This window comes from Podarcis tiliguerta, assembly GCF_965153285.1.
Source record: "Podarcis tiliguerta genome assembly, chromosome: 7".
Taxonomy (NCBI): Eukaryota; Metazoa; Chordata; class Lepidosauria; order Squamata; family Lacertidae; genus Podarcis; species Podarcis tiliguerta.
The window spans coordinates 44,090,190-44,108,070 of NC_139540.1; the positions used below are offsets into that span (position 1 = coordinate 44,090,190).

Here is a 17,881-nt window from a genome sequence, read left to right on the forward strand (position 1 = left end):
TTCATCCTCCTTCTCCTCATGCAGCCCCTAGCTATGTTGGCAATCTCTCTGAGGACACCAAGCCAGAGATCAGAGGCTCCCTCAACTGAACGAGAAGAGCCATATTTTCCTCTAGTCTTCATGCCTCCATTCAAGCACTTTGGGCATTGAGCAAAAAACAAAAGGCCTCACAAGTTGGTGGAATTCTACAAATACAACACACTAAAATCATCAGCTTCTGAAGTCTACCTACTCAAACGCTTTCAAATCTTGCAAATATTTTGTTGCGAAAAGTTAATTTTCACAAAAAGTATCAAGATGCAGCTAGTTCTATATTGAACACTACAGTGCTGAAATCTGCAATTTTGAATACAGGCCTCTCCCTCTCTCTCCCCCCCTCCCAGTTAATCTGAGGACAGGAGTTGTTTGAAGCAAAGAGCATGGAAAACATGTTCTCTGCTTACTGTGTAGGTTGTCAGGAATTCTGTCAGCTGCACAGCTACTATACTGTTCCTAGTTATGCAGCCTTTGCCAAGTTGGTGCCCTCTGGATGTTTATTATATTATTATCTACACCTCTATCCTTCCCTTCCTCTCAAAACAGCACTGGCAGCCAACAACAAAGCAGCAGAATGGTGCAATAAAAATCAATAAATTAAAACATCAAGGACATCTAAAAACATTTTAAAACAGTCACATATCCTCACACCTCATCATTTCAAGGTTGCCAGGAACAGTCTCTTTCAGTCATCAAGTGCCTGGGTGAACAGGAATGTTTTTAAATTCCTCCTAAATGCTGATAATGAGGTAGGAAGACACACCTCATCAGAGAGGGCATTCTACAACCAGGGAACTGCCAATGAGAAGGCCCAAGCAGGGGTCAGGGCCAACCAAGAATACTGGCTGGGACTACTGGCAATAGTAGTTCAAGACATCTTTGAGGGCACCAGGCTGGGGAAGGGTAAGTGAGCGTCACCTTCAGAAAGTCACAAAGATGTGTATTCTACCCAAGCTAAATTCGCTGGGCACACAAACAAAACGTTTGCAATATATTGAGCCAGTCTGCTGGTCCTTATGCAATCGAGGGTCAATTTACACTTGAAATTTGTCACTTAGCTTCCCCTTGTGCAGCTGGTTTTTTAAACAAATAAAAAGCTGGTGCAACAGTGAGAGGGTGACCAAGATCAGCATCATGGCCCAGGGACAATAATCATTTGTTTTCTGCTGCTCCAGAGAAGCGGACATGGAGCAATGGATGCAAACTACAAGAAAGAAGATTCCACCTAAACATTAGGAAGAACTTCCTGACAGTAAGAGCTGTTTGACAGTGGAATTTGCTGCCAAGGAGTGTGGTGGAGTCTCCTTCTTTGGAGGTCTTTAAGCAGAGGCTTGACAACCATATGTCAGGAGTGCTCTGATGGTGTTTCCTGCTTGGCAGGGGGTTGAACTCGATGGCCCTTGTGGTCTCTTCCAACTCTATGATTCTATGATTCTATGATTTGCCTCCAGTCAAAATGCTCTTCCCACCCACATGCCTGTTAGAAACAGTTTAGTCCTAAGTGGCAACTGCTCTCTAGAGGTAGGGATAGGGAAACGTTTTTGGCTCTGTGGACCAAATCCCTTATCAGAACTTAGCATCGCAAGCTGAATTTTGACAGGTGGGCAGGGCAGCCCACCTGTCAGTCACCTGACATCATTTTTCTTAAATACATCTAGTAAACTAAAACAGTTTTGCTTCCACGTACAGTAATACATTATTAAATCAAAGTTCATATCTGAGAAAGAAACTTGATTGGTTACTTACGCAAACAACTGGGATAGCTATAGTAGCCAGGAGCACACTGGCTGCATTTTGGCCCAGCATAGTTTGTATAGCAATGACAATGTCCCAAAGAGCCACACGTGTTGCTCACAGACCCAGATGTATCACAGTTGCATTCTGTAAAGGGAGAGAGAATAAGAAACCATGGCATTGTTGTTTGTTAGCTCTCTTTAAGTTAGAGGTTCTTGGCCATTTCTGGCCTGTGGGCACATTTGGAAATCTAAAAGATTGTTGTGGGCACCACAGAATGCTGATTTCATAGAAGGAAAACTGGTGATGCTCAGAATCCCCCCCCCCCAAAAAAACCCACTTATATCCACTAAAGCAGGCAACCTCCCTGCCTTTAAGAAGCTAGCAACCCCTCCAAAACAAAAATTATTTGAAAAAACACTGAGCAAACATCAAAACATTGATGGTTTTGGATGGTACCTAGAAGAATGTCTTGGGGTTCTGTGGTGCTCACAGGTGCTACACTGGGGACCCCAGATTTTAATCATAATTTTTATACCCCAAAGCAAATGTCAAGAGATGGCAGTAAAAATCCTAATGTTAAGAGGAGGGAGGGAGGGAAGGACCTTCAGCGAAAGGAAAAAATTATGTTCTTCTTGGCACATCAATATTTAAAATTGTGTCAACATTTATTTAAAAAATAATAATTCAACTAATTTCAAGCTGCAAACCCTGAAGTTTTCCAGTGGACACCAATGCACCATAACCAAACAATAATCGCTATGCCTTTTTGTCTGTAAAGTTAGAGAGATGGCTCTAGCATTAGGCAGAATGAGGTGACTACCTCAGGAGGATGCTTTTGCATGTTATGAAAGAGCAATAAATTATTGGCTATTTAATTTAGTGTTGTCACATTTTCACTGGCAGGGAGGGGAAGAGGTGGCTGTGGGATATTCTGCCTCAGGCATGAAAACGACTTGACCTGGCTTTGGTACTATGAACCTTGACTTGGGAAGGTAGGTGCAGAAGGCAACATGTGCTGCTCTCCCTTAGGCAGCAAAATGTATGGGGTCCACTTTATAACTGACATGTCTGAGGACCAAGCAGGATAAAATGAAGCTATCCTTAGTTAAGTGTTTGTGGTATTGCTAGACGATACCCTTATAGTACTAATTCCCTGAGCCCAGCAGCCGATTACTAAATATGCCTTAATTTTTTGCAATGTCAGCTATTAGCATAACCATCTGATGTTTTGTGAGCATTTTAAAAATGCTGATCAGTCTAAACTCTGCAAAAGCAAACTGACAGATTAATGGCTGCTTAGAGCCAAAAGTAATGCATTTATTATGCATACGCATTGGCTTGTGGTACATTATGAGATTTAACAAACTACTGTTGCTACTTCACTTTTTTAAAAGTTCTTTATGCACCTCCAGCTGTGAGAAGACGCCCAGAGGGAGGGCAGGAATGCAAAGTAGATGCCTCTTAAGATACATTGTAACCTAATCCCCTTTTAAATATATCAGAATCATTATTGAATTTGGCTTCAATATGGAATTTAGTTCAGATTTCTCAGCTCCATCTTGAACATGACTGTGGCAAATTATCTGGGCCGTTATTAGACTGTATGGTGAATTCTGATGTTCTAAGCCTCATTAAGTCCTCATGGATAATTACTTAGCTGGAGGCTTTTGCTGCAAAAAAGGGTGCCCTCAAAATCACATACTGGCCTCATTCAGGCATAAGGCTAAGCCCAGCCATGGGTTGGCGTAAAGAAGTAAATATGGAAGCTCCCAGTGAGAGTATCATGGGTCCTCCAGTCCCAATTGCTGTTGTGTTGCTGTCCAAACCTGGTCTTGTGATTTTCTAGACCCCGAATAAACCATAGAACAAACCTTTTGTTTTTTTATGGTGTAAGCTAAACCGTGGGCCAGGGTTTTGACAAAGTGCTAAACCAAACCATAGCTTAGCACACAGCAATGTGTGCAGGAGCAAAAGTAGAGGAAGTGGTCACGATCTTCTTATTGCAGGTTTGCTTAACATTATGTGCAAATGGGATCACTGATTAGTTCCATGTAACAGAAAACACCCCCCCCCTCCCATTCCCCAGTACTTCAGGTGCTTTAGTAAGGGCTCTTGCACTGTCATATCAGTTTTCTGAGCATTTTGAAATAAAAATGGCTCCACTTAAATCAATATACTGGAGAGTCTTTCATCAATTTTAATGGCTATGGATTTAATGTCTCCCACATAAATCTCAACTCTTATATTTGGGATTTTAACATTTCCCTTCTGATCTATTTAGCTTTCATAAGATGTTTTCCTTTCTTTGGCTGCCTTTGTGAGCCCCTCTCACCTGGGCCTCATGTCAACTTTTTTAAGCTCAACATGTCAACCAAGCCAATTTGAGGTACATTTTCTTAACAAAGCTATGAACTGACTCATTTCCAGTGAAACATTCTTCCATGCCAACTGAAGGATATAAGTTATGGTTTTCATTAAATCATTTGTATGTCTTCCCGGTCCAGCAATATCAAGCTCTTTTGCTGTGTCGTCTCAATCCAGCATTTTGCAATAAGTGGAGAACTTTTTCAAAGTTCATAATATTTTCCATTGTCACATTCAGGAAGGGGCAAGCATTCTGCACTCCTGTGAATATAGTGCTGTTTATATTTTATTTTGCCTTTATTTTCCATCACTTTCCAATAACTGGGTCATGTGATAAGAAGAAACTGTCACGCAGTCATGTGACACATTGCATCTTGACACCGCAACACATAACGAATGGGGAGGAATTATAGTACAGTAATTGCTTAGCGGGATGCGGGTGGTGCTGTGGTCTAAACCACTGAGCCTCTTGGGCTTGTGGGTCAGAAGGTTGGCAGTTCGAATCCCCGCAACGGGTTGAGCTCCCTTTGCTCGGTCCCTGCTCCTGCCAACCTAGCAGTTCGAAAGCACGCCAGTGCAAGTAGATAACTGCTACAGTGGGAAGGTAAACGGTGTTTCCATGAGTTCTGGTTTCCATCACGGTGTTCCATTGCACCAGAAGTAGTTTAGTCATGCCGGCCACATGACCCAGAAAGCTGTCTGTGGACAAACGCCGGCTCCCTTGGCCTGAAAGTGAGATGAGCGCCGCAACACCATAGTCGCCTTTGACTGGACTTTACCATCCAGGGGTCCTTAGCCTTACAGTACAGTGGCACAACACATGCTTTGCAGTTCCAGGTGCAACTCCTAGTCTCTTTAGTTACAGGATCTTAGCTGACATGCTGGGGGAAACCTTGACTGAGACCCTGGAGAGTGCCTGCCAATGAGAGTGGATAGCACCTAACACTGCAATCCTATACAACTCTATTCAAAAGTAAGCCCCATTGAGTAAGCCCCATTGAATTCAGTGGGACTTACTCCCAGGTGTGTATAGGATTGCAGCCTAAAGGACCCACTGCTTCACTTAGTGTAAGGCTGTTTCTAATATCTCAATATGCTTCCCTCCCAATTCTCAAAACATAAGGATGCAGCCTCTCCCCCCCCCCCCCCAGCCAACATGTCATTTTATAGAACACTGGGACACTGGGATTTAAATCAGCAATCCAAGAGGAACACACGACTGTACGCATTTTCAAGTTTGATGTCCCCCTGACCAGATCAATGTGTTTAGATTTATTTGTTTATTTTACCTTGACAGAAGGGGAAAGAATAGTATCCAGGCTGACAGGCGTTGCACTGAAAGCCATCTACGCCAACACGGCAAAGGCATCTTCCAAGGAAGTCACATATTTCAGGGAGGGTGCCAGCTGAATTGCACTCACACACTGCCAGAGGAAGACAGGGCACTTTCAGAAGTGATTCTGATAGAAGCAACACACTTCACACACGTCAGAAGCTAAATTACCTCCAGGATTGTAGTGAAAATTATCCCCCCTCCCACCATTTGCTAGTTCACAGTTTGACATGCAGGTCATAAAAAAGTTGATTCTAAAGAAAGCAATATTGAGAGCCAGTGTGGTGTAGTGGTTAAGAGCGGTAGTCACATAATCTGGGGAACGGGGTTTGCGTCTCCGCTCCTCCACATGCAGCTGCTGGGTGACCTTGGGCCAAGTCACACTTTTTTGAAGTCTCTCAGCCCCACTCACCTCACAGAGTGTTTGTTGTGGGGGAGGAAGGGAAAGGAGATTGTTAGCCGCTTTGAGACTCCTGAAGGGGAGTGAAAGGCGGGATATCAAATCCAAACTCCTCTTCTTCTGCAACTGTGGAAATCCGATTAACTTGAACTGCACTGAACACTCTCAAGTTCCATAACTAGATCAACATGTGCTCCTTCCCCAAGACTGTTGAAAGTGATATTTATTTTTTCTTCATTGTCTGAATTTTTAAAGACAGATATGGAACATGTGGCCTTCCCGAGGTTGTTAGACTCCAACTCCCATCATCCCCAGGCAGCATGGCCAAGGATCTGAGATTATGGGCAACATCTGGGGGACCACAGGTCCCCTATCTGTGATCTAATAAGTTCCCAAGGTGGCTAACAAAAACACAACACAAATACTGTATAAAAATAAGCCAAAACCATGATTACTTACTTTGACAGAAAGGGTAATGGAAATAGCCTACAGCACAGCTATCACAGGCAATTCCCTGAAATCCTTCACGGCATTGGCACTGTCCTGTTCGTCTGTTGCATTCACGATCACCTAATGCACCTGAGCCATGGCACTGGCAAGCTAGGGACATTTTTAAGAAGTTAATAGTCTTGAAATTCAAACGTATTTGGATGGGGGGGGGATTAAAATTGCATTGCATTTGATTTTGGCATCTGTCAGCAGAATCAGAATCGTAGAACTTACGTTGACAACGTGGCCCAAAAAATCCTGGCTTGCAGCCTCCTAATGCAGAAAGACAGAATGACGCCGTGGAATTAACAGAACAAGCAAAGGAAACCCTCAAATGTAGCAAATCTATTAGTTGCTAAAGAACGTTATTAAAGGATAAGCCCTGCCTTGCTGATTTCCAGCTACAGGAACTGAAGAAGCCAGGAAGCTCTAAGTAAAAGATTTCCAATGCTAAGAAACAGACAGGTCTTGTGATGGAAGAATTCTTGACCAGCAGAAGTCAACTTCTTTTGCAGGTGGACATACACACACGTATTTAACCTATCTTCCTCTTCTTTTTAAAAATGTAGCATTTATTAAGCTTTTAAAACAAGCACATACAGTTCCAAATGTTGGCGTTGTTCAAATGTAATAAGCTATGCATAGTGTTGTTTATTCTGATTGGTAGTGGCTTTCCAGCATCTCAGGCAGAGATCTTTCACATCACCCTGCTACCTGACTCTTTTTTTTAATGGAAATATCAGGGATTGAACCTGGGACTTTTTGCATGCAAAACTTGGGTTCCTTCTCTCAACGGAGAATGAAGTGAATCATTGTGATACACTGTCTGCCTTTGGTCATGTCCACACCATACATTTAAAGCACTCTTATACCATTTTGACAGCCATGGTTTTCTCCAATGAAATCCGGGGACTGGAGCTTGTTAAGGGTGCTGGGAATTGTAGCTCTCTGTGGGATCCTCTAACAACCCCCAACACCCTTATAAACTAGGATTCTTTGGAGGAATCCTTTAAAAACATGCATTTCTACTCAAAGTAAGCCCCACTGGGTTTAAGTGACAAGGCCCCACTGAGCTCAAGGCCTCGATCCTATGCATGCTTACTTGGGATTATACTCCTGAGTAAATATGCATAAGATTGAGGCGTTGAAGCCTCTTTCTCTCATCCCAGCACAGAAGTCAAGCAAGCTGCCAGAGGACGGACAGAGCAATCAGTCTCTCTCAGGGCAGTGTGCGGCGTGGAAAAGAAGAATGAGGCAAAGAGAAAGGAGAAAAGTGGGTGGCATAAAGAGAGGGAGAAAATGAGATGGCAGTAAGAGAGAAAAAGGACACCAACCAAGGGAGGAAGGCACTCACAGGTTTTAATCCAAAGACAAACCAGCCTCAGAAAGGAAAACTCATATGCTACTTGAGTAAACCCACCCTCAGATTAACTATATTTATCAAGATTGTTCCTATGATGGATACAGGGTCATTAAATTATAAAAATGCAAACACAACAGAAAAAGATCACTTGCCAGCTATATGACCAGCTGAAGGGTCTTCTGGACTCGGAGTAACAGGATAAACAGGATTCCCTTTCAAGAGGGGATGAAAAGAAGACAACTTTCAGAAAATACCTAGTACATTTTACTTACTTACTACATTTATACATCGCTCTTCTACCCAAAGCACTCAATGTGCTTCACAGTTTAAAAGAATTACTTATAATTTCATAAATATGATACAATGGCTCAGGATCACATTATCTCAAGGACCACCTGTCCCCATATGAACTGACCCAGACCCTGTGATCATCATAAAGCCCTTCTTTGTGGGCCTCTTCTACAAGAGGTCCGGAGGATGGCAACATGAGAGTGGGCCTTTTCTGCAGCGGCTCCCCATTTGTGGGATGCTCTCCCCAGGGACATTCAGCTGACACCTTCATTATGCATCTTTAGGTGCCAGGGGAAAAACTTTCCTCTTCAACCAGGCCTTTGGCTGATTAACATTCTATGACCTTTTAAATGTGTTTGGGGTGGTGGTTATGGGTTTATTTTGTCCTTGTTCTTATTATGAATTTTGTGTTGTGAATCACCCTGTAACCTTTGGGTGAAGGGCAGTATACAAATTTAATACAACAATAATAAAATGAATCATGACAATTACTTGAGACATGGGTGGGGGAATGTGAGTTGGTGCATCCTGGCTGGCAGAGAGTATCTCACTGTGTCTCACCCCTTCCTCTAATGTAATATAGGAAGCTGCCCTACTCAGAACCAAACCACTGGTTCACAGCTCACAATCGTCTACACTCTCCTGCATCTCTCCAGGGTGACAGATAGGAGACATTCCCAGTCCTATCTGAAGATGCCAACAACTGAACCTGGGACCTTCTGCATGTAAAGCAGATGACTCTGTCATTGAGCTACAGCCCTTCCCAGATATTACATGCATGGAGCTGCATAGACTTGTTGGGATTAGGAAGGTGGGGCAATGGATGAAAACAAAATATTTTGCTTCTTACCTTCCTTTTTTCTTTTGACTAACTCGGGCTCCTCACTTGTCAACATTCTTTGTCATTCTTCCTCCTCCCAAATCCCCCTCCTGACACATCATCTTTACCTCTCTTCTCCCCACTCTCCAGTACCTCCCTTGGCCTTATGTTCTCCCTTACCCAAATCTTCTTCTTCCCCTTCCCTCACTCAAAACAACCCTCTGGCTTACTTCCCCTACCCTTGCTCAGATCAATGCCCTGTCCTGGCCCTCCCCATCTGAAGAAGAACTTGAGCTCACAATTCTGGCTGCCAAAGGCTTTCGTTTTCAGATTAGATCAATGCATGAGGCGTATTGCAGGTTACAGGAATCTGCAGGTACATGGGAGGTTAAATATAGGGCTAAGTGCCAGCTAAGGCATTGATGCAACAAGCAACATGCCCTTAGTGGCAAGCAGCAGCTGGAGTCCTGAGACTTGGCAAGCAAGTAAACACTACTTGAGGTGGGCTGGCCTTGTTCCAAGGTGACAGAGGCAGAGACACAGCTAACATGGCATCAGACTTACTGCTAGCCACCTCCCCAGAAGTGGGTGGAGTCTTGAGTGACAGGACGAACCACCAAAGGACTAGGCATCTCTTGAGGGAGAAGAGTAGAAGGATCCTCTATCCATCTACTTGGGCCCTCCCCAGTGTCCCCCAAGATGCTGAGTCCCTCCTTGAAATTCAGACACATTTTGTGCCCTAGAATTAATGATGATCATAGGGACCCTCCCTGAGGTCTTCTAGTGCCCATTCTTCAAGCCCCTCCAACTCTTCCTCCATGTCTGACCACTCCCTCCATGATACCCCTAAGGGACTCATGACACCCTCTTTTGCCCACATCTCTCCCTGTCTCACCTTCTCTTGCAATCAATCCCTTGCTCTTCTTCACCCAGTTCTCTTCTTCTCCACTCTTTATTTTACCCCAATCCACCCTGTCCTTCATCCTTCCTCCTCACCTTCCTCTGTTACAGAGAACTGAGTGAAATGATGCATTTTAAAAATAATCAAAGGGATTTCCCTTGTGCTGGTAGACCTTTGGAATGCTTCAATGGCCACCTGTTTCCTTTCCTCTAGCTATTTTCTGCATTTTTCTGCAAACCATCCAACACGCTATGTTTAGGTATGTAGACATCTTGCAGCTTTAGAAAGAGAATTCTATATACCATGACCTTTGACACTAGACTAAGATGTATATTTTTAGGACCCATCCTATTTGTCTGATTGTAAATTGTTTTCAACTGTTTTTAATGTTGTGTTTTAAATTGTTGTACGCTGCCCTGTGACCTTGGGGTTAATCACACATCATCATTATCATCATCTCATTATTTTCTAAGGGCTGTGTTTTGTAAGTAACGGTAGCCTGAAACACAACTGAAATATTACACAGTATTGGAATGGAAACAAGGAAAACAGGGTTGGGGAGGGGCAGAAACACTCAGCCAGAGAAAACATGTTTAAAAATAGAAGTTGCAGATGTCTGCTTCCCAACCCATGAGCCAACCAGTCACAGAGATATATAACCACATGTTTTGTTAGTAGAATTCAGCTTTATCTCACATTTATGACGGCTGCTTCCATCCATGCTTTACTGCAAAAACCAGAATATTTATTTCCTTGTCTTTTTTTGCAGTATAACTTTTACTTACTGGTGACTTTTGGGGAAATATGATTGGAACAAATGCATGTTTAGGGGGGCGGGATATTTAATGAGACAGGACAAAAATGAAGCTGTGTGTTGATATATGGATACTCACCATAGCAGAAGGGGAAGCTATGGTATCCTTCAGCGCACCGGTCACAGGTCTCACCCTGATAATTCAACTTGCAGTAACAGCGACCAGATCCTTCCTCACAGCCATCAGAATGTTCTGAGTTACAGCTGCAGGCTGTATATAAAACAATATCAGTCCCAAATCTTTCTTCAGCTTGAAATTATTTACTTCCTATTAAAATTAAAGGAATGCCCACTGCACTTGGGATACTTCCTGGCACTGTTGCAATAATCCTTTCCATCTTTAAAGTGCTGTGAGAACTTTACCTCGTCAGTCAATACAATATGATGCTTTCCTGTCAACAACAGCTTAGGTTGATTTTTCTCAATATATGTCCCTCGTAGGCTCATGCGGAGGAGCGGGAAGAGGCTGCCTGCCTGTCAAATTGCTTTCTAGTATCCCATTTAACATCCTGGGTCCCAGTTTCTGAGCGTTATTATTGCTTTTATTTATTTAGGCAGTTATGCCCCACCTCCAATGTTACCACTTCTATTGCAACTTACAGCAAAATGTTTTTAAAAATTGAAGTAAAGCATTACTAAAAAGATGGTTAAAATGGCATAGAAATAGCACCAAAGCCAATCTGAGCAGTTTTTTAAGGGGCCTGACTAAATAAAAATATATTTGCTCGGTGCCAAAAATGATAAGCTATTTGGTGCCTGGTGTTCCTTTCTGAGAAAGCTTGTCTCTCTGGTCTGACCCCCAAAGATGGGAAAACCCTAAGAAGGAGTCCCAAAGACTATCTGAACATATGGGTAAGTTCATGTGAGGGTAGGCAGTCCTTCCTGTACCCAGGTCCCAAGGGCCTTAAAAATAAGTGCATCAGCCTTCTGAATTCCCCTAAGAAAGGAACAGCAGCGGGTTGTCCCATGAAATGGCTGAAAAATACTTAATACAGTAACTGAAGAGATGTATTCTGTTCAGCAGACTCCAACTCAACAGTTCCTATGTCTCAATCCTGACATACATTGCCAAATTTCCTAACTGCAGTATTCGAAGCCAAGTAAAGTTTCTGAGAGGGTTTCAGGGGCTACTCCACATACAATGTATTTCAGTAATTTTGACTGGGGCGTTCTTTAAGCATGGTGAGCTATTACTGGTCTATCATTCTCCAGCAGCAGTAACAGCTGGTGCATCAGTATTACCTCTTTTGGTCTCACACCAAAAACACAATAACATGACATGGGCAAAATCTATCTGAGCATTTTTCAAGCACATATAAGCAAAAAATAAAAAATAAAAAATGGTTCCTGTACCTTTAAGGTTTGCATGGCAGGGAGAAGCTGTTCTTGCAAAGTGATCTATGCTTAGAATCAGAGAAACTCTAGGGCAGTAGAAATATACTGACTTCACATTCTAAAATATATTGGCATTAACTTCCCATTTTCCTATGAAATCGGAAGGTAGAGTGGAAACAAGGTCAGCCTCCCCATGAGGTGGGGTGAGGCAGCCACCCTGAACAGTGAAAGCAGCCCGCCTCTGCCGCCAGGGCCCCCGCTGACAGAAGAAAAGCACCGCTGCCAGAAGCACCAGTTTCCAGCAGCATCTCACAAGATTTCAGGATGATTTTGCTGGAAGCCAGTGCCACTGCTTGCACTTCACAGGTGCCACCATGCAGCACCAGAGAAGAGAGACTTGCGGGGAGGCAGGATGCTAGCAGGGCAGCATATTCCTGCTTTGCCTCAAGCAGCAAAATGGGACACACTGCCTCCGGGTGGAACTCAGTAGGGAAAAAAGCAAGAGGGAAAGAACATACGTATACATCCATACGTTGCTGTCACTGGAACACCATAAGGACGGTAGAAGCCCTTCAAGCATTTCTCACAGTTTACACCGGCTGTGTTGTGCTATGCAGGACAAAATAAGGAAAAAAGATGACACGAGAAAAAGAACAGCTAAGCAAGGAAAGAACTGAATGTGGATGTTTTACAATATGTTACTATGGCCAAGGAAGAATGTTGATGTGGTAGAAATGCACTGCATTCTGGGTTTCGGGGGGGGGGGGGTGTTCTTTTGCATGTTGTCAGAAGCTAAGGAGTTAGAACCCACAGTTCTGGGTACAGTTACCCTATGCGATGACCCTGAAGTAGCACCTGAAGTAGCTAGGCCCACTCAGGCTGTCTCTTAGCTTATTCCCTCATTTGACTTCCTGACTAGTCTAACTCCCAACTTAACCCCCTTCTCTTGGATTCCTCCCTCCAACTTGACAGCTTCTATGGCTCAACCTGGCATGCACAGTCGTACCTTGGTTTTCAAATGCCTTGGGAGTTGAATGTTTTGGCTCCTGAACGATCAAAAACTGGAAGTGATCTTCCAGTTTTTGAACGTTCTTTGGAACGCAAATATCTGACGTGACTTTTGCGGCATCCGATTGGCTGCAGGAAGCCGCGCCTTGGTTCCCAAACGTTTTGGAAGTCGCATAGACTTCAGGAACGGATTCCGTTCGACTTCCGAGGTACCACTGTATTGACAAATGCCCTATATGATCAACATCTAGTGAAATTAATGCAATCTTATATGAAAGACTGACTTCATGGCTGCCTTGACCATTAAATGACTTTTGTTAAATACAGTGGTAGATCAGTTTATGAACTTAATTAGTTCTGGAAGTCCATTCTTAAACCAAAGCGTTCTTAAACCAAGGCGCGCTTTCCCTACTGAGGCCTCCAGCTGCCGGGGTCCTTCACCGTTCGGCTTCCGTTCGGCTTCCGAGGCAAAGTTCACTAACCGGAACACCTACTTCCGGTTTTGCGGAGTTTGTTCACTGAATAGTTCATTAACAGGGCTGTTTGTAGACGGAGGTACCACTATATAATAGAACATTCACTTTGGCTCTCCTTTAATTTACATCAGAAGGCAAAGGCAGAAACAAAGTTATCTGATTTCCATACGTTGCAACACACACACACACGGTTCATTTCAAATGCAATTGGATGAAATGTGTTTTTAAAAATGGAAAATGTAACACCAACTTATTTGGATAGCAGAGTTATTTAAAACTTTGTGATCGTGAAAGTTTAGATCTACAGCAAGGGAATGGCATCTGTGTAACAGTAACTCATTGCCTGACACAGAGAACAAAGCATACATAATATCATTATTTTGCAAAGAAACAGACTCTGTACACCATGTCCCAGTTTTCTTCAGCTGATCATTTATGCAAAAATTTATAATTGTGTTTCTATGATACAAATTGCAAAAGGGTAAGCCCAATACCTATGCCTTTTTTAGGATGGAAAAATTATAATTAGATTTCATGGCTAAGCAATTTCATGCAGCTTAATTTCCACAAAATCAAATTATGGACAATCAACATCAGTTGCAACAGACAGCGTGTGTTTTTTTTTTAAGATACCAGTCATTTTCCTTGCTTTGATGATGTTCAGAAAACATGCTTAGCTAACATATTCTTTCATGGGCAAAAGTGCAAAGAGGAAACGACACAGAAATGTCAAATTGGAAACAAAGAGTTTCCCTCTTTCCCTTAAAAAATATTTTTTCTTTGATTTACATCCAGCTACATGTGAAACAAACACTGCTTTCAGTTTTAGCATCATGGTTGCCCTGGATGTTTCCTATGACCCCAGGTCTCAAGTGGAAGGCTAGCTGTCCTCTGAAGCAGTTGCCAGGGAAGAATGGGTTCTGCATCAATTCTGCACTGCCTTCCCAGTTCTGAACATGGCTTGACTTTTTCAGCTACCCAAGCAATGGCCTGCTTCCCCCCCTTAAATGATCAGAACTAGTATGACGGCATTGACTGATGGGATACATTTGTAGTTTCCCAACAGGCTTTTTGGCCTCCTAGGGATCACCAAGACTACATTAGCAACAGAGCAGCTGTGCTGCCTGTGATGATCCTCCAATCAGCATTCTAAACATGTGGATGAAGAATGACCAGCACTGATTTGATGTGTTTTTCCACCGATAAACAGTATCCAAAGTATCTGATTTAAATGGCAAAAGTCATCCTGCAAATAGTCTGCAGAAATGTCTCAAAATATCTCTCTTGCGTCATTTCACCTTCATTATTCATGTCTCTTTAAAAAACATATGCATGTATTATTTCAAGCATGTATGCTGTGGGTTAAACAACAGAGCCTAGGACTTGCCGATCAGAAGGTCGGCGGTTTGAATCCCCGCAACGGGGTGAGCTCCCGTTACTCGGTCCCTGCTCCTGCCAACCTAGCAGTTCGAAAGCACGTCAAAGTGCAAGTAGATAAATAGGTACCACTCCGGGGGAAGGTAAACGGCGTTTCCGTGCGCTGCTTTGGTTCGCCAGAAGCGGCTTAGTCATGCTGGCCACATTACCCTGAAGCTGTATGCCAGCTCCCTCGGCCAATAAAGCGAGATGAGTGCCGCAACCCCAGAGTCGGCCATGACTGGACCTAATGGTAGGGGCCCTTTTACCTTTACTATTATTTCAATCAGAGGTTTTGGGATGAATAAGATGAAGTATCCTATACTTGGTACAACACTTTCCTTTTAAGTGGTGTACCAAGCACAAGGTACTTCATTTTATTCATCTCAAAAGCCTTGTTCCCATTATTTAAATTGTTGTTGGCTGTGCCTATTCAGAAGCTTAAAAAACAAAGTTCACAACACAATCTAACACACACACTCACACAAACACACGGAAGTAAGTCTCACTCAATTCAATGAGGCTCGTTCCCAGGTTAGTGGACATTGGATTGCAGCCTTATATGACTATCTCATACTCATTTACGTGGTAATGAGCCCCAATTAACTCAGTGGGACTTCTGTGGTAACATGTTTAGAATTGCACTGTCAATCTTTCATTACTGAAGTTTACATATCAAGCGGCCAGTGGTTTGGGCTATCTCCTCTTTTGGAACATTTGTAGAAAAGATTGTGATGGATAGGATAAGAAAATGTATTATATGGTTTCAAGTCAGAGAGGAATGAAATAAACACTTTAATAAGGGGAGTTTTACCTGACAGTTGATGCAGACCCCTCCACCTTGATACTGTTCATAAAGATTTAAGCTCTCTCCACGTTGCTCAACTTCAGGATCATAATAGCAGTCCATGGCATGTCCATGACAGTTGCAGGCTGAGAGAGAGATGATATATTTCATTACAACCATCAGGCAAATGAGCAATGGAACACAGAGAAGAAAAAAGCACATCTAATTTCCACATGTCACGCAATGAGTTTTTCCATCAGATGCAGGAAGGTCATTACAGTCTGTTCAGTCCAGCACTGTTCAGACTGAGAATTGTCATTCTGGGGGACATACAGAGGGCATTGTAAGACTGAAAAAGCTGCAAATTCACAGGGTATTTCTTAGCACACAAATGGGGCCAAAATTACTTCCGAAGAAGCAAGGACTATCTCAACCAATTTTTTGCCAGATATCTGGCCTTGACATTGTTCCAAGTCAGAGCAGATGGGAAGAAGGGCAGGGAGTCGATCACCTCAGCATCCAAGCATGACCTGGAAATATCAAACCTGCATGGTTGCACTGGAGCTCTTAACAATACAGGATGATGTCATATTATTTACTTATTCACAGCATAAAACAGATTTTTGTTCCATATTACTCATCTGGGATTCAGATACTGTTTGGTCTGACATGCCTAGTTTCATTCAAATGTTTTTGCAATGTTTGTCACTTTCAAGCTTCACAATAAAGGCCGATTGGCCTGAAATGTTTGTACATTGATTTTCATCAGTCTTTTGTTCTATGCCACATGCATGGCACGTGTCCACAGTTGAGTGCTCCTAATGTGGCTCTCCAACTCAGTTGCAAAACATGTTCCAATTTGCATCCAGAAAGCAGCTTTGCCAGTCCTTAGCTTGTGATGTGGTTCCCAAGCCCCAACAGCCAGCTGGCCGTCAAGCACTTGAGAAGTGTTGTGAAAGGGACTTTGGCAAGTGGATGAGACAATTCACTTGCCAGTCATTTGATGTCACAATGGCATAAAGTGATTGACAGGTCGGCTATCCTGCCCACTAGTCAAAATTAGTCCACAGGGGTGGAGACAGATAATAATCTACCTTGGTCTGAAAGGGCGCTTCTTTAAATGGCTGGACTGAACTCTTTCAACATGTGAGGCAATAATACAGAGGGAAATTATATTATGTATATTCAAAGCACCTTTCCCTCCCAACCAAATAATCACATTCAAACGCTAAACTTACGTTCACAAGCATTTGTACTGCTGGTTGTTGCAGGTTGCCATTGTTTCTGGTTATATCCAGGGCAGCAATGATTGCAAGTTTCTCCACAAGTGTTGTGCTGACATTCACATCGGTACCTGGATATATAAGTAATTGTCATTTGATTTCCCACCCCCTATCAATGATTCTCTCTCTTTTTTGTATTTTTCACACTCTAACGTGATGTGTGCACAAACCTAACTCACAGAATGTACCAGCAGTCTCTTAAAATTAAACTTGAATCATTTATAAGAGCCATGGGGTTAAAGTATTATTATTATTATTATTATTATTTTATTATTATTATTATTATTAAATTTCCAAAACAACTTATATGAAGACATCTCAAGATGATGAACAATGTAAAATAGCACAAAAATACATTACCATACATTTAAAGTACTGTTACAACACTTTAACAGTCATTGCCAAAGAATCCTGGGAAATGTAGTTTGTTAAGGGTTAAGAGAGCTATAATTCCCAGAGTGGTTCAATCACTTTTCTCAAGGAACTCTGAGAACTGTAGCTCTCTGAGGGAATTGGGATCTCCTAATAACCCATTTCCTGACACTGGGATTAATTTCTACCTTAGAAACAGTAAAGTGCTAAAGATGCCTTAAACAAATTCTGAAGTTATAGAAGTAAAACCTGAAAACGATGCCATCATTGTACAGCCACAAAGCAACCGTTTTGAAAGCACAATGGTTTTGGTCGTACTGTTGTATCCTTACCTGTATGAATTTATGTCCCTTTCAGCATCACAGATATCTGCATGTCCATTACAAACACACTGTCCACCAACACTGATGTCTTTTATGCTGTAGTAGTACTAGACAGAAACAAGATTTGCAGATAAGTAGCTGACAGAGCTTATCCTCAGGGTGTTCTCTCAAAGATTATGAATTCTAGACCCAAGATGATATAAACTTGCTAGTGAAATAGGTATATATGACCACTAATAATTCCCCCTACCATGAATTTCTGACCTTGATAAACTTCTTCTCCACTAAAATTTGTATTTTAAACATATTTTGGTTTTTTTATTGATTGATATG

The 17,881-nt window shown here is 42.5% G+C and overlaps 2 protein-coding genes across 4 annotated transcripts in view; both read right to left on the minus strand.

Annotated features, from left to right (window-relative positions):
• The window catches only part of RIOK3 (RIO kinase 3), a 910,199-nt gene that overhangs the window by 751,846 nt on the left and 140,472 nt on the right, over positions 1–17,881 (minus strand). The gene's annotated exons all lie outside the window — the stretch shown is intronic.
• LAMA3 (laminin subunit alpha 3) overlaps positions 1–17,881 on the minus strand; it is a 126,720-nt gene that overhangs the window by 86,437 nt on the left and 22,402 nt on the right. Inside the window, exons 6-15 of one of the 3 annotated variants that reach the window (XM_083451494.1) lie at positions 17,558–17,655; positions 16,809–16,924; positions 15,598–15,716; positions 12,402–12,492; positions 10,628–10,759; positions 7,875–7,934; positions 6,594–6,632; positions 6,330–6,470; positions 5,427–5,561; positions 1,783–1,917 (exon numbers count right to left, since the gene is read on the minus strand). In XM_083451494.1, the coding sequence (XP_083307620.1) occupies positions 1,783–1,917; positions 5,427–5,561; positions 6,330–6,470; positions 6,594–6,632; positions 7,875–7,934; positions 10,628–10,759; positions 12,402–12,492; positions 15,598–15,716; positions 16,809–16,924; positions 17,558–17,655 (1,066 nt within the window). The remainder of the gene's footprint in view (positions 1–1,782; positions 1,918–5,426; positions 5,562–6,329; positions 6,471–6,593; positions 6,633–7,874; positions 7,935–10,627; positions 10,760–12,401; positions 12,493–15,597; positions 15,717–16,808; positions 16,925–17,557; positions 17,656–17,881) is intronic. The other 2 variants (XM_083451495.1, XM_083451496.1) reach the window with 2 other exon arrangements.